We start from the raw sequence: 26,400 nt of genomic DNA on the forward strand, positions 1-26,400 counted from the left end.
GGTTGACTACCTCATTGAAAATATTCAAAATCTAAAGGGATGTTTTTAAAAATCATTGATTTCTGGGGGTGAAAAAATTATATGTTAATATTAGCATTTTAACATAAGGTCTTTTCCATTTCTGAGTCTAAATGTTTAATGAGGGCTAACGTCTGTGTGTGTGTATGTGTGAGAGACCAGCTCCTACTACCATTATCTAAATGTCACCCCCACTGTCCTGCTTTAGTTCCTGAAATCTTATCCCTGGGCAATGCTAGGAAATGATATTGTGTCACTAGAAGGTCTCTCTCAATTTTTCATCATTAACTTATATCATTTAACCAAGTGGAACTAATGCAGCTAAATAAAATTCCGATCATCTTAGAGCATTGTTAATTGTACTATCTTTTTAAGATTAAATTCAGACCAATAAAAATCATTGTACTATCAAATATCAACAATCATAGGCTATGGGCTGTGAACACACAATGCAATATATATATATACCTTACGGTTGAATTGTACACCTGAAACTTTTGGATTTTGTTAACTAATGTCACCATACTAAAAAATAAATAAATAAAAAATAAATAAATAAATAGAATATATATTCCCAGGAAAAAAACATAGGAGTTTTTCATTTTTTTTTTTTTTTTTCCAAAGGTAACCCTGTTAGGAATAGAAACATTCATTGTTGGCCATTGACCCTGAAGTAAGAATGAATTTCCTATCATCCAGCAGAGGTGGCGATATACAGGGGAATACAGTGTTTAAAACGATGGGCTGGAGTTCAGACTGCCTTCATTTTAGTTCCGGTTCTGCCAGTTACTGATTGTGTGGCCTTAAACTTCTCTTTGCCAAAGTTTCCTCACTTGCAAAACAGGAGTTTCTTGAGGACTAAATGAGATAACATACACAATACACTTAAAACAATAATAGCAGCTAAAACATATTAAGTACCTACCCTAAATCAGGCACAACACTAAGCATTATTCAATTATCTTAACAACCCTACCTCTAGCCGCAAGTATCCACTGAGACTTAGAGATCTTAAGCAACTTGACTCAGATCACACAGCTAGAGCGGCAGAGCTGTAACACAGCTCGCCTCTATCCAGTGTCCAAAACCATTACCTGTGTTTCTAACGAAATCCTCCTTCCTGACGAAGTTGCTTTCTGGCTTTGAATTTATGAGATATCTTTAGAATGAGAACTTGGAGTAAGACTGATAATTAAAATAGCTAAAATTTCTTGACTGCCTTCTATGTTTCACGCACTATTCGAAGCACTTTACATGCTTTAAGCCTCGCCATAACCTTATGAGGTTTTGTAATTATTCCCATTCTACAGATGGAGAACTGAGAGGTAAAGTAACATGCCCAGGATTCAAAACCAGGCAGTCTGACATCACTGAGACTAAGTTTTAACCACCACACTACCGTTTCACTTCAGGATAGCCCTCGGTGAGGCAGGGGACTCTGGAAAACCAGGAAACCACATTGATGTCCAGGTTCCAAAGAAAGACAGGGTGTTGAGGTGAAGAGGAATCAGTGACAGTCGGAGCTCACTTACCTCTTCGATAATTTTGCTAGAACTTCCCACGAGGTCAGGAGCACGGATGGGCCCAGAGAGGAGCAAATGAGATGGACTTTTTAGGCACGCCATGTGGTGTTTGGTATGGGGCTTTTTGTTTGCTTGTCTTTAATTTAGAAGCTCGATGACTCATAAAGAACATACTTGGTTCTACAAAGTAAATGCAACAACATTCCTTTTAAAACCACTTTGCTTTTTTAATTAGTCTTGTCTGGGGGAAACCAGCAGAGAACACAACCTAAAACTTGCAGTTTTTTACTGTATATTCATAACCTTGAAGTAAATCCAGAGTCAACAGCTTTTATTAACTGCCTATCCTGTTCCAGGAGCTCTCATGATCTACTTTAATCCTCACCACAGCCCTGGAAGGAAAGTATCATTATCCCCAAGGTCATACAACTAATAATATCTTCACTCCAAGTTCCTTTTTTTAATAAGCCACATTGCTGCTCCAGAATCTATAATAATGACCCCCTGAAAATCTCTCCTTTCCCCTCAAAAACGGAAAAGCCAGCTTTTTATTTTTATCCTCATATTTGCAATCATGGGAGTTAATCTCACAGGCTTATAAAATGAATGAGCCATATAAACAGATGTTGAAGATTGTCAGTAATGTCAAGTTTGTGATTGCTTCTCTTTCGATACATAATATGCTTCCATTTCCTTGTTATTTTCTTAAATTTGATAATCTCTTATTTGTAAAAGCAAAAATACATGCTATGGAAAATTTGGAAAATTATAAGAGTAAAGAAAAAAATTAATATTAACATTTTAGAGTATGTCCTTGATTGGTAGATATTTAATAATGTTATAATCAAATCTTTCATTTAATAATATAGAATTTCCCATGTCATTGAATAACATGGATTTTCGACTGTGCAGGGGGCTGGCACTCTTAACCCCTGTGTTGTTCAGGGATCAGCTGTAATGCTACCCTGGCATATCACTGTACATAAACTTTGCCCAAACCTCTGATTATTACCCTAGGAGAAATTCTTAATACTGGGATTACTGAGCCAGAAGGTATAAAGGGTAATACCGCAATATTTCTATTGCTTTATAATCAGATATACTTCAATAATAAAGCAAGGATTATTGATGGGACAAAGGGATTCTAAAGAGGAAGGTTTTTAGATAAAGCTGTTCTAAATTGTTTGAATAAGAGATGTCAAACTGGGTCCCATTTAATCCCACATGACTCAGATGCAGAGCATACATTAAACGCTGAAGTATCTGCAGTCCATTGATCAGTATACTAGTCCTCCAAAATACCAGTCACCCATGTGGCCAGGCCAGGTCAAGCCCCTAGGATATGCAGTAGAAGCACTCTCAGGTTTTACTTGGGAACAAGTCAAGTCCACAATCAGTCCTTTACTTCACAGCAGTTACTGAGTGTCTTTGGGCCAGGCTGTGCGCTGGTATTTCCACACCTTCTTCCTTTCTCCAGAAACAGTATTATTCAAAACATCCAGGATTTCTTGTGATTTCCAAACAAACAGGCTTTCCTGAATACTTACAGCCACTTCCCAGAACATCTCCATTAATCTTCTCATGTTCCACTTGACCTCCCTATTATCTGTGGAGAAAAACATGTTTTTACAAGAATAAAAGGAATTTGTAGAAGCAAAACTAGGAAACAAAAATAGAGTTTTAAAAGATATATAAGACAGACCAAAAGCTATAGCGAGTGAATGATACAACAAACACCATTTACCCACTTTCTAGCTTAAGAAATAAAACATTGCAAGAAATTAAGGTCCTCTTGTGTACCCTCCTCCAGTGACATACCCCTGCCCCTCTCCAGAGGTGTCCACTCTTCGAAATTCAGTATTTATCAATCTACTTTATATGCAGCTATGTTGCTAGAATGTAGGTTCTAGGAAAGCTGGCACTTTGCTTTGTTTTCTGCTATATCACCAGTACCTGAAACAGCATCAGCCCATGGTAGGAATTCAATAAATATTGATTGTGTGTAAGATAAATCATGTATTCCTAAGTAAAGTAAGGGTTTTTTTGTGTGTGTTTTCATTCCCCGTATTGTACATATCCTTTTCAGTCTATGCTGACCATGTAACTCTGCTTCATTCATTTTCTCCATATAGCATTGCATTGGAAGACGGTCACACAATTTAGTTATTTTATTCTAATAATGAGCATTTAGGTTGTTTTCAGTTTTGAATATTATAAATTTGGTGCAATGAACTTCCTGGTATTATCGCTTTATTCATTTGTGTACAGTTTGTCTATAACAAATAGCAGGGGAGAAAGTGGAAAGGGACTAGCCTTGGCTCTGCTAAATCTCTTCCTCTTCTAAATCTCTCCTGGAGTGAATGGGAAGTTGAGAAATCAGCTCAGCCCTCTGGGCGTTGGCTTCCTCACAAGTAAAATGAGGGGAGCTGGCCAGCCAGTCTCTCAATGGGTTTGTGCATCACGCTGATTGCGAACTTAATTATATACATTTCCAAATTGTTCTCACTAAACTGATACTTTTAAATATTTAAATATAATAATTATATATCAAAGGTAATTTATGCAGTTCTGTCACTTCGTGCAATTCTATCACTTTGCACAATTCGCTCAGTTAAAAATTGTATAAGTACAGTTATACTATATTTGAAATACATGTATCTACTCTAAATTAGAAACATTTTTAGCAACAATGGTACAGTAGTTAGGTAAGGACCATAGACTACCTCCATGTAACATTTCTGTATTTTTCTAAATCAGTTTGGTTCCAAGGCCCTAACTTGTACATAATGGAAGTGTCATTCTCAGTCATGGTTTAGGGAGCCCTTTCTTTCTCTCCTCCAGGATCTTACTAGAATATGGGGAGACTTATCTGGTCTAAAAAATATGAGGAAGAGGCTTCTAGTCTTAGCAATTTAAGGTCAACGTGAGATGCTTATTGTTCAAGCCTATGTGATCCACTCAAAAGTGAGCCTCTCTGTTCACATCCATAGTGCTATGACCACAGCCAGACCACAGGGGCAGTTGAGACCCCAGCCATCCACTTGCCAAATTCGCCAGAGGTCCTGGCATTTCCTAGAACTGTAGCATTATTCTCTGTGCCTTAAAAATAATGAAATAGGCTTTGTTGAAAATATTCTAGAGATTGGCTAAGAAGATCATTGATAACTCGAACCCTGCTTTAGTGGAGGAAAGTGGTTCGTATCAAACCTGTATAAACCAGAACCTCTACAATGCATAGTTATCTTAAAATGTCTTCTCTTGACTGGTTTAATTGTGTCCCTGCTGCCTTATTTGCAATTTAGCATCAAATCCTTTTTTTAATGGCATGCAAAGAATCCAGATCCTAATGGGATTATCATAAACATAGATTATCGTAAACATAGAATTAATAAAGCATTTCAAATAAGTTAATGGAGAATATTGGAGAGAGTAATTTCTTCTCTCTTAATGTTTGAGGGATGCCCAAACATTAAGACTTGCCTGCCTTCTGAACAATTGAGAAATATCCCAAACACTCCCTCTACCCTTCTGGGGGAAGTGAGTAAAGGGCAGAGTTCAGCCGTTAGTCTGATAATAAGTGAGGTTCACATTGATTTAGTGCTTTACAGTTTTTGTACATCACCTCATCTGAGTCAGGAGAATGTCAATATATCAATTCAACAACTACATAGAAACATCTACTAAATGTCAGGCAGGATGCTGGCACTATTCTGAGGTTATAAAACTTAATGAAGATTCAGTTAGTCCTGGCCTTCAAAGATCTCAGTCTCTGGGAAAAGACAAGCATGTTAAAAAATTATACCCTCACTAGGTGGGCGTCTTAGTTAAGATTCCTCTGTTTGAAAGTCACAAAAACCTGTTTAAGCTGCTTCCTCAAAAAGATCAATGTGCTATAAATCTTGGGAGACCTCTCACAAAGCCAAGGAAGAATGCACCTGAGCATTAGCAATACTGCAGAACTAGGTGCTGAAAGGCCATTAAGAATTTCCTTCCCTTGTATGTCTGCACTGCTCTATGCATTACCTTAATTTTCGATCTTTGCAGACCTATTTTTTCTGCTAGTAAATGTGTCTACCAACTGGTTGAGCCAACAGAAAGTCCAGTCTCTCTCAGCGTAAATTCCTAGGGAAGGGTGTTAATTGTCCAAGCATGGTTCAGGTGCACTCTTGATCCAAGCACCAATGGCCAAGTCATATTTTAGGCACAGGAAGGGTGACGGGCATAGTCTAGTAGATGTCCACTATGTTGAGAAATTATGGAAGTGCTATGGGTTAATGAGGAGGGCACCACTTGCTCCATCCTCTATGTTCAAGGCACTGTGGAAGATGAAAAAAATTAATAAAATACACAACTAACTCTAGTATAAGACAGAGTATGATGTGGTATTCACTATCACATACTCAGATACAACATGCTCCATGAGCACATTGGAGAGGGAAATTAATTCCAATGTGAGATAGGAGAGTGACTCTTGAATTAAGTCTTAAAATGGGTCTTTTAGTAAGAAGAGTTGTAGGTAGCGAGGCAGGTCATTCTAAGAAAAAATAATAAGCAGAATACAGAGATTGGAAATGTAGCGCATATAAAGAGAGAGCCAGCGAACTTGTAGACTCAATGACATGGATGAGCCTAAAGGGATGAGCTGGCCCACGTCCAGGGCGTTAAGGGTGCACTGGAAATTCCTTGTCAGCTTTGGAGCAAGGAAACATCATCAGACCTGCATTTTAGAAATATAGTTTTGCCTCCTATGTGGAGAATGGACTAAGTGGAGAGACTAGTCGCAGTGAGGCTGATCAGGTGGATATTTTAATAATTTAGGCAAGAAGAGATGATAGGAAATGGACTCGAGCAGAAGCAGAGGGATTAGTGAGAGGAAAGAAATGTAGGCAGTCAAGGGAGAGTGGTCTGCAGGACTTTTCGGCCAGGTTCCAGGATTAAATTGTGAAAATTGACTCTGGGAGCTCTTTGCCAAGAAGTGGGTGTTAATGTTGTGGTGTGCTCCTGGAAAAAGGGGGCCCCCTCATCCTTTTGTTTCTCTGTTCTCCTGCTCTGCACACTATGGTATTTCAGTGTTGTTGACTGGCTGGCAGGTCTGATCTTGATGAAATTTCCAAACTCTCTCTCTCCAGGACATTTTTTCTCATTCATGAAAGCGAAGTGCTGTCACTTCACGGTCCTGTGGAGAGAGAATACTGATATCAGTCCAGGAAAAAAAACTAACCTTTTAAAAAAAGCTCACTGCACCTTTGAGTAGATGAAAAATGTATATCTGCAATTCATTGAAGGCAGTGAGTATTCTGTTCTTGAGTTGCCGTGGCAACTGCTCAATTAAGTGAAAAAAAATGAAGAAACAAATGTACTATTATAGTTGCTCTTCAGCTTAACATTCTTTAAAAAAAGAAAAAGAAAAGAAAAAAGAAAGTCACGTTTGGTGAGTTACTTTCCCCAAGGCTTTTCTAAGACTGCATTTCAAACAGCATGTCCTGTTCTCCCACTCCTAGCTTGAGCTAAATGCCAGGCTTGTTGTCATCTGTGGAACACATGAGCCTCAGATTTCACCTCAGAGCTTCTGTGGTAACTTTTGTTTACGTCCAATTCCATCAAAGTGCGGTTGGATAGATTTCTATTTTCAAGGCGGTAGAGTGGAACCTATATTGGAAGAATAGGTGGGAATAGTGGATTTCAGCAGTGTATTTGACACCAACTTATGACCTTAAATAAGAGTTGTGAGTTTTCTGAAAACATGGAGAATAACTCCTGCCTTAATATACTGATAAAAGATATAATAATAACACCTTATATTTGTACAACAATTTTCTGTTTATAAAATGCTTTTGATCGTTTTATTTCCTCTTAGCCACCACCCTCTGGGGTGGTCACTGTTCTCCACACATTAAACATAAAAAGAAAGATACCTCCAATCCATGCTCTGCACAGAATCTAGAGTGATCTTTATAAAAAAACAGAATGGATCAAGTTACTTTCCAGCTTACAGCCCCCAATGCCTTTCTCCCCATTGCTCCTGGGATAAACCATGACCCTTATTGGGGCCCCAAAGCCCTGCAGAGTGCCTCAGCACACCATCCTCCTGGCTGTCTGCACGCAGCCTCGCTGACCTGCCTCCAGCTTCTCTAGGGTGCATGCTGCTTCTCCTTTGGGCCTTTGCATCAGCTGAGGGCTCTTCCTGGGACACATTTGTATTCCCTTACCCACCATTTCCCTCTTGGCCAACTTTTAACCTACTCCCCAACCCCAATGCACATCAGAGCTCTTATCTCTTATTTTAATTTTCCTAGAACCCTTTATTTTATATACATCCATAGTTAATATACATCTGCTTATATTATTATCCAGTTAATATCAGTCTCCCCAACTGGATAGGAAGCCCATAAGCGCAGATACCATGTCTGGTTGCTTCCCCGTCCAAGGCCCTGAGTATTGCATGAAGGCCTCGCTGACATTATCAAGAACACGTCCAGTTTGGGCTCGAATCCAGGTTCCTAAGGGTCCAGTGCCTTTCCTAGCAGCCAGCACTGCATTTCAGGTGTTAGAAACGGGAATACTCTCCATTGTACAAAACACTACACAAATATAAGACATCGAAGTCTAAAGAGCATACAGTGGGTTCCGTGGGACCAGATTAATTTAGAGGTGGGCTTGTGTGGACATGTAACGAATAATAACTGCCCCAGAATGTGTGCTAACATACTTCCATGTAGAAAAGCATGTCAGTTTCCTCATTCATTCATTCCTCACTTCTTCATTTGTTCATAGATAGGAAAAAGCTCACTAAGTCTTTGCAGTTCAGTCTCCTGGTTTTAGGTATCAGCCTCTCAAATGCCAGAGGGGTGACGTCACATTGGACGGTGACATCACTCCCCTGGTCTTCAGTTTCCTTTCTTGTCAAGTAGACGCTTCTTCTCCTTTGCAACGTTTCTTGAACGCAGTCGCAGTGTGAGTATTCCTCCGTCCGCTCAGTGGATCTGTGCGCAGGGCCTGCTGCTCAGTGGTGAGAAGCATCAGAGCAGGGAAAACTCTTTGGGAAGCCCAAAGCTGACAACTTAAGCGTGTTTTTGTGAAGCTAACGTTCAAAAGTAAACAGTGTTTTCAGCATAAAATAATTATTTTGTGGACCACCTAGTTCTCATTCATATGGCAAGTTCTTTTTTTAATTGAGATATAATTGACATATAACATTATATTAGTTTCCAGTGTACAACATAATGATTTGATATTTGTATATGTTGCGAAATGATCACCATAATAACATCCATTATCACACAGTTACAGTTTTGTTTTTTTTTTTGTGATGAGGACTTTCGAGATTTACTCTCTAAGCAACTTTCAAATAATACAGTACAGTATTGTTAACTGTAGTCATCATGCTATATATCCCTGGGACTTATTTATCTTGTAACTGGAAGTTTATACCTTCACCAATTTCATATAGTAATTTCCTATCCAAATAAATACTAATGTGTCAGATTCACGGCAGAATTTCTCCATATTTATTCCACTTCAGGGTTTTTACTTCTTTAGTTTTAGCACATATGCTGAAAAGATATGAAGAGAAGGATTGATGAGGATTGTTTCTGGCCTTTAGAACATCCCCATTGTTATTTAAAGTATCATATCTTACAACTTCAGGGGAAAGAGACCGCTCTGAGCTCTTAAGATGTGTCTAAGATGCCCAGTCCTGCCCATCTCCCAAAGTAGAGCAGTTTCATAACAGTAAGCACACCCTGCGTGTATACCTGCCCTTTCTCTTCAGACCTCTTCGGATCCTTGAAATAGTATCACCGTGTAAGTAGGAAAGGAATGGTGATTCCTATATTACAAATCAGGGAAAGAGGCAGAGAGGAGGGCCAGTGCGTTGGGATCAAGTCAGAGCAGGGCTAGAGGACCAGCCCAAGGCCATGTGGGTATAGCAAGCACCAGGGCAGCTGGGGTGGTATCTGACTGACATCATGGAAGTAGCGTTTGCAAGAGCCATGAAACTCTCTTTGCTTCCACCACCCCCATACTCTATTTTCTTTTCTGAATATTTAAGCGGTGGGGAGGTGGGGCAGGGAGAATTGATCAAACTTCACCTGAAGGCAGGCCACTGCTAGCCCATGTAGTGCCTTTGTGCAAATTAGAAAAAGAAAACTGTCTAGGCACGCACAGGTGGGAGAGTGGATTCAGTTCCCACTTAGCCTCCCAGCCAAGATCCGCAGCTAGTGCACAAATGCAGGACGGCACCGGCAGCCATGCCGCAGAGACAGGCCACCTCCAGCTTCTGGCCACAGGGAGGGGCTGCCTTCTCTCGGTGGCAGGCTTCAGCCCTACATTTTGAACGCCCCAGCTTTTAAGGGTCAACTTCTTTTATAGGTTTCTTTTCTGAGCTGTTTTTTTTTTTTTCTCTCTTTGCTGTGGTAGTTGTTTCTTTTCTCTGTACAGCATTCTATGTAAGAGACTTTGAGGAACAAGAAAGAGCAGGCCAGCTTCCTTGGCTCCTGCATCTGTTTTTTGGTAGTGGGTTGAATGTGTGCTTTTCTAATAATGATGTCATCATGCCTTTTAAATATTCCTCAAATACTCTTTGCCAAAGGTTTTTCAAAAGTAGTAAAATATTTCTTTTTTACCTCCTGTGGAACTTTGCACTAAGATTTTAAAATCAAGTGGAGATGTGAAGGCTGGCCTTTGAGTACAACATATTCCAGGAGGCACACAGCTAGGTCCCTCTTGAAACCAACCTGTTAGCTGTCTTCTACATGATCGCGGGGAAATTATAACCACGACAGCACTGACCTTTATTGCACCAGCATATTGGAGTGTTTAGAGACATAAACTCTGTAACTGGAGTAGTCTGGAGGTTCGTTCATCTGTGAACTATCAAACAAACTTGCAGATCTTAAAGTCTCTCCCCCAAAGATTGTCAATGCAAAGAAGTATCACCACACAGGGTAGCATTAAGTAAACAACCCACAATAAATTAAATTGATAATAATGAAGATAAAGTGATCATAGCTTATAGGGAAAAAGTAAGAAGAGCAGCAACAAGGCATCCTTTCTGAAAACGGCGATTGCGAGTTTAAGCACGTGCCCACACTCTGTAGGAGTACGGAACATTGCCAGGCTTTGTATAGCAGCCGGAAGGAGAGGCAGAATGTAAACAAACTCAGGGTAAAGGAGAAGGCATTCCAGACTGGGCAAACATAATACGCAGGGCTCCAGAAGCCAAATTAAGCAGGTCAAGTTCTGAGAAAATTAATAGATTCATTTATCTTGTGTAGAGTTTATCTTAACAAGCTTGGGCAAAACAGCATGAACTTTATACAAGTTGTAGCTAGCAACTGTAGATAGCAACTGCTCAGCAATCTCCTCCTGAGACCTTCCTGCAACTTGCAGACTCTAATTAAATCCCCATTACTTCAGTTTACAGAGAGAGAACACTTCTTTTGTTCTGCATGTTTGATTCACAATTCCAACCTGAGTGTCATCTTTAGTTCCTCTTTTGCTCTATGTCCCACAGCCACTGACTAACCCTCTCCCATTCCTCACTCAGCCTTACCCTCTAGAACCTCAGAGAATTGAACACAGACATTTAAGAGGGGGAATGATGAAAGCAATCAAAGTAGAGATAGGTCAAAGCTAGACTGTAGACTTAGGCATGCCCTTGGAAAACTGTTTATGACTGTCGTAGTGACAAGCAAGAAGTGCTTCAGACTGCAGAGAAAGCACTGGGGTACACCCATGGTGAGTAGAGAACAAGGAAAGGAACAGAAATCGAGGAGAAGTTGTCAAAGAATCCTCATAGCCCTCTACTTGCTCCCTTCATTTAGGCCTACCTTCTCCAATCTTCTTTTTCAAAGAAAAATGGTGGGACAAAGGAGGACTCCTCTGGGAGATATTTTTCTCCTTGAAAAACGCATGAACACGCATATAGTATGCTTTATTCTATTATTTAACTGATTTTCTCTTTTGCTGAGAGTGTCTCATAGCACCTAACAAAAGTGCTGGAGACAGGCCAACATGCTCTGTAGTTTCCAATGGTTGGAGCTAAACTTTGCCATTTTATCTCTATTTTACAAGGAATCGAAAACAAAGAGCTGAAGGCCAAATAACATTCGATGGTGAGACTCTAGTCAGATGTGACTTTATGGCCAGCATTAACTTTAAACCAGAGAAAATCAGAGTGGGAATTTTGTTGTTTCCTTACACCATCAGCCTGACGAAGCCCTGCTTAACAACGGTGGTACTCTGGCATGAAAGGACGAGATCGAAGTGTTTCTCATTTGCTCTTCTAGCAGAGAGGTGAAAACAGGAAGTTATAGAAAGGCATCCAGAAAAACTCTCTTCCTTAAAATTTTTTACTAGCAATACCAACACTTCAATTCCCATACTTTTGTATATATAAATTATATATATAATTTATACATAAATTTATTCTGTATATATATATATAGAATAAAAATACCATTCCTCCCAGAGAACTAGATCTGTAAACCACTATTTAAAACAGTTCATGTAGAGAACCTACAATTTAATAAGACTAGAAATAGGTTAGGCCAGCATCCCCTATATTTTTTTCATCCCTGTTTACTCAATAATACAAGTACTTCCACAGCAAGCAGACCTCTAATTGTATATATTTTAGTGAAGGAGAAATGGGACTTGCTGTAAAATAAATTCTTGGGTGTAACTAAATTGCATATTACTTCCCATACTCTTTTTTTTTTTCCAAATTGCCCATTACTTTAAATGAAAACATGCTTTAGCAAAGAACTGTAAACACTGAGAACATTTCTCAAGGACCAGTCTTCCTTCTTCCTGCTGATAAAATATAGCTATGTTTCTGTTTTCCAATAGTCTCCCACTGAAAATCTAAGAAATTTCAAAACTTCATTCATAGCTTACCCGTAAAACTTGAGAATTTCATTTTCAAATCACCATGATCCAGCTTCAGTCCCTCTTAGCAAATGAATCTATCTTTGTTTCTATTCATATGACACTGTGAACGTTCACTACCCTTTTGTCATGTGGTCACTCATAGCACTCTGTTCTCCTGCACCTCATGGTGATAATAGGAGTTCTGATCCTAAAGAAAAACACATACACACACCGATTAGCTGCTCTTCTTACAAATAACACCAGAATCCCGGCTTGCAAAAGCAGTTTCTTGCCTACACATCCACACAGGGAAATAAAGTTGAATGCAAGTTGTTTTGGCTCTAATTATGACTCTGGCTTGACTGGAGAATGAGGGATAGAAATCAGAACAAATCTGTAGCCCAAAAGTAGTTGCCCCATAAAGCCACACATCCTATTCTTGAGGTTCTAAATGTGTCACTTCGACGGGATTCTAGATATTTTCGCATCAATTTCCAACATGTTATCATATACATGGAGCATAAAAAGATGCGCCAACTTGATTTTGCTTTTTCTTAGTGGTTTTGCTGCTAATTTTCCCACCTTCACTAGTATTAATCATATCATTGCCGGCTGTGTCTTGGCTCCATGTTTGTGAGTCATAAGTGGCACTTACATAAAATCTATGCCTATATTTGCACTATCTCTCTGTGTCAGTTTGTTCAGATTTTGGGGCTTCATGCCGCCCCAAACCTAGTTTAAAATTATCTATGTCTCATTGCACCCACAAAGCCTAACCACACAATTCAGATTCACAGGTGACAAAGAGTTGACTGGGTGGAGTGGAAACACAGTAAAGGCTGTGACACAAAGAAGCACAGACACACAGGATGGCACTTGGTAGTCAGTGGGCTATGTTTTCTCAAAGTACACCTCACTGAAGATGCAGCTATAATGCAACTGAATATAAACACTTTATCAGATATTTCTCAATTAAGCCTATATAACATTTTGCTCTGTATATAATCGACAGTCTGAAATTAATGGCTTTCATGCAGAATACACCTAGCATTTGAAAAGAGACAAGATTTAGAACCTCCAGGGACTTGTATCACATCTTTTTCAACAAAATCAAAAGTCTTTGCCTTTCATTAGTTGTCATTGTTGTTGTCGCATGGCTGTGTGTGTGTGTGTGTGTGTGTGTGTAAGATGCCAGAATAATTTATGTACAAAAGATTTACATTGGAATCATGAGGTTTATTTTGAGTATTACTGAAAAACACCACCCATCAGTCAAACATCCCATTCACCTGGGCTTTCATTTCAGTGAATACGGTGTGCCACATTCCTGGTGAAGAGCTAATGACAGTTGCATCTATGCTCCAGAAACCTGTTCACTATCAATGTATTCATAGAAATAAAGCTGGGATTCATTTAAAGTTTGGGGCATACAGAATAGAAGGTTGCGAATAAGAGCTATAGCTGAAAACAGATAAGACTCATACAGCCAAATAGAGGTCAGACAGGCCCTTTTATAACATGGTGCATTGTTTCATGAATTAAAATTAATCCCAGTTGAATTCCCAAAATATGATAGCCAGGTAGAAGAAAGATCTGACACTGTTTCGTTTGCAAGGTGGGTGTCAGTCTGATCATTCAACAATAATATTAAAAATTGAGGTAAAAGACTCAATGGTTTCCTCTTAACATTACCTGGGTATATTTAATAGCTGTTTGACAAACAATGAGCAGAGTCTGATTAAACAATTCTTTTCCAGAAAGTCTACGGAGACTCTTTCTATGTACCTGCATTTTAGGTAAACATTATAATTGCTGCATATAGGTCCCTGTCTCAGGTGGGCTTCTCTAGAAGCAGAGCCTGACATGGGGATTCTTTGCAAGTGTGTTATTGGAGAATGCCCTTACGAGATGTAGATAGATGCAGGATAGGGCAGAGGTAGGAGCTGAGCAAGGATGTAGTCCCAGCTCGTCAGCCTGATGTGGTCGGTCTGATCTCTAGGGGACCACTGAAGCACAACTTATACTAGAGTCATCCAAGCTTGAGGGAGGGGCCAGACTGCTGTGAGCCCCTAGCAGCAGCTGGGGGATGGGCGCACTGGCGGGGTGAGCAGGGGAAGTAAGCTGACATGACTAAATCTCTAGGAGCCATGCTACATGATAGGCGATGTGGTTCTCACTCCAATCCTGACCTCACTGAGGATATGATGGATGACACGGCCATGGGCCCCCCATGTGACCTCTCTTAACCATCTTTTCCTCAACTGTAAAATGGGAGAGGGGGACAGTAGGATTGGATTACATGATCCCTATTCTCCCTGCTCCAAAATGCAATGATTTCAACGGGGAAGGGGAGTGGGGAAGCTCACTGAGGAACAATTGAAGTCTTTTCTATTCATGTAAGGGAGTTAATTAATGTAGGTATGTGCCTAAATGCCCACTCCATTAGATACTCTTCTCTCACCCGGAATAACTCTGGGTACACTGGCAAATCTAAGAAGACAAGCAGTAAGGGTGACCTGAAGGCATATGTTCTAAAAACGAATGACAAGGCTCTGTTTTCAAACCAAGTGCTTTCAAGCCAGTTTACCTCAAGGGACCTTAATGCAACCAGGCAACCTCGTTTAACTGAGTCCTACATCAAAGGGAGTTAGAGGCCAGAGGCTGGAGTAAAGCGTTAGACAGAGGCTGTCCCTGCAAAACGACACAACCTCTGTGGAGAACAATTTAGCAAAATCTATCAAAATTATAAACACATTTACTCTTTGACTTCACAGCCCCTCCCTGGGGATTTATCCTCAGGTGTATGTGTACGAAATGATATTTATATAAGTTTATTCATTAGGCTACGTTTTCAAAAATGGTCTCAGATTAGAAACAAATTAATGGTCTGTCTATAACGGACTGTTTAAAAACAATAGCAACAACTATGGTACCATCTTCCACACGGAATACTGTATAACCAAGAACATTCTGTGTTGCTATGGAAAGTTCTCCAGGAAATACTAATAAATTAAAAAAGCAAGGGGAAGAACAGTATAGATTAATCTGTAATTATAAACACATAGATGTGTAAGTATGCTTTCAGTGTACAAAATGGTGGTAATAAGATTATATATTTATATTCAACTGTATCCATGAATATCTGGAAGTCAGTTTTTACATATCTGGAAAGATACAAAAAAAAATTATGAGTGGTTACCTATAAGGGATGAGGAAGTGAGAAAATGGGACAGATAGAGACACAGAAGGGACTGAAAATTCTCACCAAATGCCTTTTCATAATTTTTTTTCTGCATTTTTTTCCCGATCACCATAGCTTCTTCTATAAGAAAAATGGAGCAGTCATTTGCTTAAAAAATAAAATGAAAAATTTAAAGGCAGGCATAAATCAAAGCTGATTGTTTCAACCTCCCTTACTTTGTGCTTTAGTTTCCAGTGATTGGCAAACTATGGCCAGTGGTTAATAGTTGCACAAAGACCATATGGCTCACAATGCTGAGAATATTTACTATCTGGCCCTTTACAGAAGGCTTGCCAAGTCCAGCTTTAAATTACAGAGTTGTTTGTAAAACAGCTGTGAGTATACCTATCAGTGAGCTTCAGGTACTGATGGGTTTTGTCTTCTTGAAATCAACTTTTCTGACCACAGATAGTTTATGCACCAGGAAAATGAGGCAGGATATTTTACCAGTTAAGAGGAGCATGAACTCTGGGGACAGGCAGCCTGGGTTTAAATCTGGGCTTGTCCCTCACTACTATGTGACCTTGTGCAACTTCCTCAACTCTCAGTTTCTTCATCTATAGAAGGTGGATCATGCTAGGGCCTCCTTCACAGAGGCATTTGGAAGGTTAAGTATGCTAATGTTGGCAAGAAGTTTAACACAATACCTGTTAGTGTAATTATCTAATATTTTGACTTTTTTATAAACAGGGCGATGACCAGTTAAACGTATTTGGAGAGGACACCACGGGAGGTGAGCTTCCTTTCCCGAGCAGATCAAAGTTGTCATTTTAGTGGCTTTGAGCATGTCTTTTTTATCAAACATTGATGAAGAGATAATATACTAGCAATAGCATGTACTTTTTCCTTAGCCAGAGAACATGATTGAGATGAGAACTTTTTGATCTCTTTCCTCTTGGTCCATGTAAAGAAACAAAAGGATGCCTAAGAGATGTGTTTCCACACTCCCCAGAGAATATGACCCATGAGATACTCAGTGAAAACAGGATACTCTGGTAAAATATGTTTGGGAAACGCTTAACACTCAATTGCCTTTGGAAGAGTCACATATATAATAGCACAACAAGGTCCCCCACAAGTCCTGTAGTAAAGAGAGCTAGCTAGCTAACTTGAATAAAACATTCTTCGAATTTCCTGGAACACAGTCTTTTTCCTGTATAGTAATAGTATACCAGTGGGACGCAACCTAAGAAACAACCAAATTATACCGCTTTATAATTTTCGTCATGTTAAAAGTCTTGCAAAAAAAATTTAAATCTAACCATAATTAGCTACACGTGGAACTGAAAATAGATAAAATTATGTGGATTTGAAATTGTTCAAGAAAGATAAGGTTCATGTTTGCCTCAGATAAAATGCCTTCTAACATTTCCACTGTAATAAATGTTGTTATAATGGAAATATGTTTATATTGACTGTGAACACATACATGCAAATGATTCGGCTTTCTAAACAACCCTACCTCTAATCCTGCACTGATCCATGAACATGAGGTAGTAGATAAAGTGCCATTTGATGACAATGGCAATAGTAGTATGTGAAAATCTCAGTCACCAAATGACATTATGGTGATTCATGGGGAAAGGCACATAAACATGAGCTAAGTGCAAATAATCAATTGAGTTCCAACTAGATAAGGATTGATTGATTGCCTAATAAAGTTTCTTTTCTTCCTGGTTATAAAATTAACACATATTCATTGTGGAGATTTTTTTAAGTAGAAAATAAGAGTAATCTAAAACCTTATGATGTGTAAATAATCATAGTTAACATTCTAGTATATTTTATTTCAGTGTGATGTCTATATTCCTATTTTCACATAGCTGAGAATACGTGTGTATATGCAAATATATCTCCAATTTTTGTACATATCATAAGCATGTTTCCATGCATTAAAAACTCTCTATAACCTTAATTTATAATGACTACATTGCATGAATATACTATCATTAATTTTTTAAAAATAACTTTTTAAAAACTTGAATAAGATACAATTATACAAAATAATAATAATAATAACCATAGCCACTTCCGAGATTGCAAACAGATTAAAAGTTGCTCAGCTTCATAAAAGTAAACTGAAAGTCCAGAGAACATGAGATGACCATCTGGTCCCACATGTTAAAAGCACAATGTATTTTCCTTCAATAGAAAGCTCCAGATAACATAGGAATTTTCCAGTCACCATGGGCTACTCTGTAGAGAGACTGAAGCATCACTTTAATTAAAAAGAACAAAAATAATTCATCCTTCGATATGAAAACCAAATCTTCCAAAGATCCCAAATTCACTTCTTTCCTCTGCTTCTAGCTCTTTCTCCCTGTCTCCTTCCCCTTCTATCCTTAACCCTATTCTTCATGTTTCATTCTCTCTCTCTCTCTCTCGCTCGCTCTCTCTCTCTCGCTCTCTCTCTCTCTCTCTCTTTCTCTCTCTCTCTCCCCCTCTCTGTCATTCTCTCCTTCCTTTTATCCCTCCTTCCCTTCCTCCCTCCCTCCCTCCCTCCCTCTCCTTCTCTCTCTGGTGAGTTGAGTCTTGCTCAGCTAATAGAGGATTCCTGCAAAAAAAGGTAGCATTGTATATATAAATGAACCACTGCAATTCCACTAAAAAGTAATTGTCAGAAGAATGATCTAGCTTTCAAGAGTACTAATCATCTACATAAGATATGAGGTATAATTCAGAGTCCTATCAATTCATTTTAACTGTAAAATTTGCAATTTTGTCACCGAGACGGAAAATAAAAACCTCCCAGTCTCTCATTCCACCTGTCATTTTAATCAACTCACACCCATAGGATAAGCAAAAGCAGGTGCTTCTTGAACCATGAAAAGAGCCCAGAGCTCCACCTAGACTAAGCACTCGGGGCTGACTCCATCCAGTCTTGCCTCACTCTTCAGGGCTTTTGCCGCTGAGAGGACTGCTCCAAGAACCTTCCCAACCCAGGATCTGGAATGCACACCCCAGGGGCCCAAGGTTCCAATGAAAAACACCAAATATCTTTGAACTTTAATATCTTTATTTCAAAACTGCATGCAAAGTTTTCATGAAGTAAAAAATCACAGTATCCTACATTGTAATATATTACAGTCTATTCAATGTATCCTGCAGTTTGAAAAGTATCGTCCTTAGCATAGGGGTTAACGAGAATATATAATAAAGTATTCAAAAATATCTTCAGTTACTGTATCTGCATTCACATCTGCCCAGCTGAAAGAAGCATTCAGCCTCAGATGTTATTTTATTTGTCCAGCATGGTGCTCTAAAAACTTGGTTTTGAATGTTAACCCTTGTTGCCATAGTCCACAACACTCCACACCCCACCCCCCGCCCCCATCTTGCTGGTTTAGGATCTTTGCCTGGCTTTTGCCTAGGCACATCAAAGAAACCTTTCTGAAACTTCTTGTTTGTGGAATCGGCCTGCCAGTCCCACTGCTGCCCCCACGGGTGTTAGACTAAGCTGCTCAGAAATTAGCTAGTCTGAGGATGGACTTGAACATGGTGAGTTTCTCTCACTCTCCTAGGGCCGGCTTCTTAAGCGTTCACCATCATCATTTGGCCTCAGGATGGCCTCTAGGTTGGAGCAGGACCTCCCTAAGTGGCTTCTACAGATTCCCACTCTGAACTTCAGAGCATTCTAACAAGTCTCCAACGGTGTTCTTGGCTTGCCCAAAGACTCTTCCTCCAGGGCAGAAGTCTGACCCTTCCCTGGCACAGCTGAGTAGGCAGCCTGCTGACTCTTTTTGAGACAATCTGTTCAACTCTTGAGCACATGTAAAGTCGAATCTTCATAAATAAAGCCCTATGGCCTTAAAAAAAAAACTATGATGAATTACTTGTCTATGCTCCTCTCTGAAACAGTCTTAGGTAGGACTGCTATTTCATCTGTCCTCGGGTCCTAACTCTAAACCTTTTTTTTTTAGTTTGAGGCCCCACTGCTTCCAGAATCAAGCAGTAACCACTGTCATTTTCTGACTCCAGAGACCCCTTTTCTGACTCCAGAGACCCCAAGTTCACAAATCAAGTTTTTTCACTGTGGTTATCTTTTCAGGTAACCTCACTCTCACCCAAGATCTCTTGATATTTTGGTTTATATTAAGAAGGTATCTTCAACATACAACAATAATAGCATCATAATTGTGGCTAAGGGACAGAGGAGGCCATTTCCTCATAGGCCCTGTTCATTTGCAGGAAACCACAGAATCATAGGTATTTGAATTAAAAGAGACATTACAGATCATTGGGTCCAACACTTTTATTTGACAAATGGAGAAACTGAGGTCCAAGGAAAGGCAGTCACTTGCCTAGGTCAAGTCAGTTGGCAATAGGACCACAAAATGTAGCTCTTATCTACCCATCCCTCATGGCTACCTACTACACCACATGACAACTGAAAATCTTTTAGGCTCCACAAACTCTAGAGGGTTTCACATTTGGCCAAAGGTTCTAATCATTTCTTTGCCTTAATGCAGTGGTTCCCCAAAATCAATCTTCACCTGCCCCCTGCATGATTTTTACTTCATCTTTACACTATTTATTATACTGTATGTTATTTACTTGATATTTTTCTCTAAATTTATTCACTTTTATTATTATATACATTTTATTATTTATTTATTTATTTATTTATTTATTTTTTTTTCCTCTCCCCTCTCCCTCCTCTCCTCTGATAACCACTAGTCCATTGTCCATGTTATATACATGTATTTTAAAAGCAAATTTTGTATACCTCAAATGGAAAATAGCATTATTTTCTATGAATAGGAACGATTTTTATAATATTATCTTCCAGACTACCCACTTGGGTCTTAACACCTCTTTATTAAAAGAGAGATTGGTAAATGTTTAAAAATGTGAAATAACTTGAAACTGAGACACTTAGGAAAAATTTTAAATAATTTTTAAAAGTTCTCTTTCTTTGTGATTCATGCTACTTAATGCCTTATCAGTTTTACCACCTAAAAATGGCTGAAATGGCCATCGGTGCCTTTTAATTATGCCTTTTAATTATGCCTTATTAACACATTTACTCAACTTCAAGCTTCTTATCAAAAAAAAAAAACTACAAGGTTTTGGTTTTTATATAACATGAGTAAAATCACTGTTTCAGAAATGTATTTCTTGCCAATAATTTAAATTATTCTTACTTTAAAGGTTTCATGGAAGATTTGAGGAAGTGTAAAATTATTTTCATGATTGGTGAGTAAGAGCCCTCAAATTTTCTAATGCAATTGCTAATAATAACAACTTGGTGGGGCGGGGGAAAGGCTATTCATTTCCCACCCTATTTTGAAGTCTTGCCCCTTTCTTAGTTAGGTTAACACCCCCGGAGGCTTTCAGATTGCTGCTTTCATTTACAAAGTTTTATATTACTTTTGGTGTTGTATCTCTCCAGCATAGACAAAGTAGGACTCTAAGTTGGCCCTCTCCCTTCACCACTCAGTTGCATGGGTTGTTACCCTGGACTCTCTCCCACATTCCATCATCCACAGAGTGCTGGACCCATGTTGGGCAATGAACAGGGATCACAGAGCTTCCATCTTAGAGGAAAAGAAGAACTAATCAAATTATTATCTCAAAATTAGGAAGCATACAAAGTGCTGAAACAGAGAACCTGAGTGGAGCGTTTGATGTAGAAAAGAGCGGTTATTTTTTATAGGGTGATCAGGGAAGGCTTCCCTGTGTAAATGACATTTAAGCACGAAACTAAAGAAAGATGGGGTGACTGAGGGGATTAATGGGAAGTGAGAGAAGGAAGAACAGGTCTTAAAGCAGTGAAGACTCTCGAGCTGAACCTGAGTTCTATTTCGGACCTGCTTGCCTCTAATTGACCTTAACCTTGGAAACTGGATAGACTCTTACTGCACTTAATTTTATGTTCTTTTCAGAAAGAAAAGTGCATTATTTCTCCTCCTTACTAAAGAGAAACTCATCGTCATAATTTCAAAGAAAGTTTCCTTTTCCACATAAACTTGAATCAGTTTTCTTGGCATTAAGGCAAAGACACAGTAAATTATACTTTCTGTTTAGCTTTTATCTTAGGTACCAAATTAGGAAGAGAGAGACTCTTTAAACTCCATGTTCAGGAATTCAAAGAATGAGCCTTTATTATCACATAGAAATCTGCATTTTTAATAATGTGGTTGAAAAACAACATCTAAAAATAGCATAGCATGTTTTGTGCTTGTTACTGTCTCTAGCATTAATATTATTTCAGATTTGCCCTTTGTTCAAATATCGCTTCTATCTGTCTAGGCATAACTAAAGATTTCAGCTTACCTGTTCCTAAGTTCTGTGCCCTTCAGAAGGTCAAATAGCACAATATAAAATCTTTGGCATGAGACAAAGCTTGAGACCCCTAAGGGTCCACAGATCACACTTTGAGAATTGCTGCTCTGAGCAAAAGTTTTTTCCTTATGTCTAAATCAGTGACGATTCTTGAGCTGTCACTATTCTATTAAAAAGATTGCAGCTCACTGATTGGGCAATAGAAGGTAGAAAGCCACGGTGATATCCGGAAAAACAATTGTTCTTTTTCTGGGGTATTTAATGGACTCTGCTTTGAAAATTAAGGCCTTAGTTCTAAACACTTCCTTGACAGATGGCAGAATGGCATTTTGGGGCTGTATTATTGCAGATCAATTTTAGCTTGTAAAAATACTTGGGATATTATAGATACATCCATAGCAGTCTTGATGAGTTTTAATGAACAAGAGTCCATTGATTTCAGTGAAACAAGTGTGGTTTTGTCTATATGAGAAGATGGCTGGATTTTTTATTTTTTAAATTATTGTCCTGGCATCTTCCAGAACAACAGTGGAGCTGTAGTATTAGCCAAGGCTAGGTTGACATCCTTGCTTTTAGTCATAAGCTAAAATTAATAGTCCTAAAGCACACTTCCCCTGTTTCAAAGTATCCATTAGTTCCCTTTTGTCCACAAAAAGGGCCAAACTCAGACTGGGCTTCAAAGCTTTCTCTCTACTGACCTCAATGTGTCTTTCCCATGCCCCACTACACCCAAATTCTTCAGCTACAGCCCCTACCTGCATTATCATCTCTTGAATTTTTCTGGCTTTTGCTAAACTTTTCACTTGAAATGTCTTTTCCCCTAGCTAATCATGCCCCGAGGTCGGGTTTAAGTTCTAACTCCCTGTGAAATCTTCTCTAATCACCAGCCTTCCTCTTCTGTGCTCCTTCATCCCTTCTGTCTGCATCACTAATTCAGATGCCCCATAAGGACTGGAACAACAAATATTTGTTAGAATAATGAATTCTTTAGGAAGCAGTGTGGTCAGTTTCCATAACAACCGAAATAGCAGTTGGAATTCCTGGAATGGAACTGACAGGCAGGTTGCTGCTGTAGCTGTTTCTGGCAGGATGGTTTTCAGATTAATTATGAGCCTAATCAGATGCTCCTCAGTCCATGTAGCTGCTACCCTCTCACTGAGAACAAACAATACCAACTTTCCCCCTACCCTCGCACCCCACCTAAGCTGGTGCTATTTCTTGCTCATTTGTAAAACAGTTATAAGTGGTGATAGGTAATAGCCACTGACTGTCATCTGAGTGGGGAAAAAAAAGTGTTCAGGAAAAGCGGACCAAAGGCAAAGCAAAAGTGGCATGGATGGACCTAATTGGTCGTTTGAATGTTATGTGACTATCACCTCTTGGTTCATAAAGAAAGCAGCTCAGTCTCTGTTTATAGAGGAATACCTTCCAAAGGACAGATAAAGGATCTCACAGGATAGGGCCTGATGATCAAAACAATTGAAAGTCATCCTAAGGACTTTGGTTGTTCACACACGAGATATGACTTGTGCTAAAATGTAAGACTGGGACTCAATCATTACTGAAAACGGAAAATATAAAAATATCCTTTAAAGAAAGAGCCTCATTATATCCCACTAACAGGCTCCCACAGTTTTTCACAAACTTTTCTGGTACATTTCTCTCCTTTTTACTCTTTCTTTTAAATATCTTGATCATTATCTTCCTATTATCTATTGTATTTGGCTTCTTTTTCCCTTCTCTGCTTTTCATAGCCTGCCTCTGCCCCAAATGTAACATAACCTGAATTCCCATTAATTCCTATCCGAAACCTTGGTAGAAGTGCTTCAATCTGGAAAATCATCTGACTTCACAGGTGAGGCGTGGTACTAATAGCATAATGATCAAGACATCGTTCAATGGTTGTAACTTTTAGTGTATCAGGGACACATATGGCCTTGTGTACCTTGGCATTCGTGCTGATAAACTGCTTTTAAGTAGTAAGCTTTGGGAGGTACTTGTATGATATTTTTGTGTCGTTCTGTGCATTTTTAACCATCGCACAACTAGTCCTATTTATTTCCTGGAGGAAAACTGGAGAAACAAGAATTTTTGCTCAAAACAATATTTCAGTGCTTATCATTATTTCATTATAGCCCTGTTGCCATTTCATTGCTACCCTATTATTAAAGAACTATGAATAAGTCTAATTTTTAGAGAATATTTCCTTGGGGCTCAGGTTGAACATTTTTAGTGCAATCGACTCACCTATTTGGTTAAGTTAAAAATGAATAACAAATCTGATTGTTTTAACTCAATGCAGCTGTAATAAAAGCCTATGTGTACTGAATACTTAACACACAACAGGCACTATATAAAGGGCTTTATAATGTTATCTTATTTAATGTTTGTATCCACTCTATGAAATATTACCACCATCCTGACTTTTCAAATAAGACTTTAGAGAGTTAAATAATTAGCTAGTAAGGGAAAGATTGGTGCTTGAAAGCTTGGATTTTATCATTGGCAACAAATGCTGCCAGTTGTTTTCTTTGAAGGGATGGCTTTATTTCTTTTTAAGAAAATGTCTGCCAGATACTCAAGTCTGAAAAACCATAGTGTATCTGTTAGTTGGTCTTTCGGAAGGTTAAAATGGGGTTCAACTTAAAAAAGCAACAGGTTAAGAGATTTAAACAATCACGTGGAGCTTTTCTTCAAGAAAACCATTATACCTAGGGGTGCTGATGTGCCTTTTGTGTGTTTCCCATTTCATCACACAAAATATTACAATGAGATATACATAAGAGTTGAAAGAAATTAAATCAGCCTCTTTTACTGCTTCATCAAGGGCATTCTTAAGCAACAGTGACATTTTTCTTTTTTTATCTTTCTTTTTTTTTTTACTGTGAGTTCACGGTGGTGAAGAATACCTGACTGGCAGACTCAGATGCTGCTGCCCTGATTTGCACTGCAGTTCTACAGCCATTGCTTCTGCACCATCAGTGAAAAGCAAATAGCCTCTTAGTGTTGCAGTGAAAATAGGGTCTGTGGTCCTCACTTTGAGAACTATCACCCTAGGGTTAATTGGGGGTGGGGAGGCGAGCAGGTATATAAAACCCCATATTTAGCATTTGGGAGATCTTAGAGGATCTTATGCCTTGTCCCTTGTGCCTTGTTTTCACTTTTAAAAGCAAATAACCTCTTAAATGTGAGGAAGGGGATCTGGAAAGTCCCTGTTTCTCTGGGGTCTTGCAGGTCTGGAAAAGTTTCAAATGTTTCTCTATACCTGGTGGTGGAAGAGATGCCTGAAAGGAAAGTTTGGGTGCTTGTCAGGATGAGCAAAGAGGAATGACTCAGGAGGCCCAGTGGAGACTCCAAAGCAGGGACTGGAGTGAGAGCAGAAAGGGTGCACCTCAGGGGATCAACAGCAGTGGGGAAAACCAAGACCGGAGGAAGGGTGAAGAAAACCCTCGCGGTGGGAGAACAGCCCTGGCATAGACACTGACCTTTCAACTTATGTACATCTGCTTGGGTTGTTGTAACAAAATACCATAGACTGAGTGCCTTATAAACAACAGAAATTTATTGCTCACAGTTCTGGAGGCAGAGAAGTCCAAGATCAAGCACTGACAGATTCAGAAACTAGTGAGGGCCCACTCCTAGATCTTTTGCTGTATCCTCACCTGGTAGAAGAGGCGAGGGTGTTCTCTGGGGCCTCTTTTACAAGAGCACCAATCCCATTCATGAGGGCTCCACTCTCATGACCTAATCATCTCCAAAAGGCCCCACCTCCCAATACCATCACGTTGGGCTTTAGAACTTAACATATCGGTTTGGAAGGGATACAAACCTTCAGTCTGTAGCAGAACTGGGCTAGGAAGATTACCAGAAATCATTGGATTGGACTAAGAAAACTCAGGCTAGACTTGACTGAGTTTCCACTATGAAGGGAAAACAGGCAGCTCATGAGCTAGGCTGGGTTCACACAGAGGAATAAGTTTCCATCTGACTGCAAAGGTTGTGTTCTGCCCTCACTGAGAAACATCAGCCCTGCTCTAACACAGACGTGTCATTGCACAGCTCTTTTTTCTGAAGGGATGCAGTCACTAAGGGGCCCTTTGGCATTCTGCTGGGCTTACACCTATATTTTCAAAGCCCAGGCCATTCAGGATGGGAGAGTAAAGAGAGATATTGAGCCATTTTCCAAGAGAGCCTCAGATGCATTTACAAACCAAGGATGTCTTTCTAATGTTGGAGAAATGCAGGCCTTTTGGTGCTGACAGTGAATCTACTTAATCACATAAACCTTATTGCAAAAACGACTCTAAGTCATGCTGAACTAGAACAAAATATTTTCTTCATTTAATCAGATCAAATTACTAAGACTTTATCAATGGCTTACTGTGTGTAAAGAACTGAGATTCAAAAGACACTAAACAGTCCTTATAACAATGATATGGCAGAAGAGGGGTTTTTTTTTTT

General features: G+C 39.2%; 1 protein-coding gene across 3 annotated transcripts in view; it reads left to right on the forward strand.

The window, feature by feature from the left end:
* AK5 (adenylate kinase 5) overlaps window positions 1-26,400 on the forward strand; it is a 202,504-nt gene that overhangs the window by 125,525 nt on the left and 50,579 nt on the right. For all 3 annotated transcript variants that reach the window (XM_011355521.2, XM_023528031.1, XM_011355520.2), the window contains exons 9-10: window positions 16,345-16,387; window positions 20,806-20,850. In XM_011355521.2, the coding sequence (XP_011353823.1) occupies window positions 16,345-16,387; window positions 20,806-20,850 (88 nt within the window). The remainder of the gene's footprint in view (window positions 1-16,344; window positions 16,388-20,805; window positions 20,851-26,400) is intronic.

This window comes from Pteropus vampyrus, unplaced genomic scaffold (genome assembly GCF_000151845.1).
Source record: "Pteropus vampyrus isolate Shadow unplaced genomic scaffold, Pvam_2.0 Scaffold22, whole genome shotgun sequence".
Lineage (NCBI taxonomy): Eukaryota > Metazoa > Chordata > Mammalia > Chiroptera > Pteropodidae > Pteropus > Pteropus vampyrus.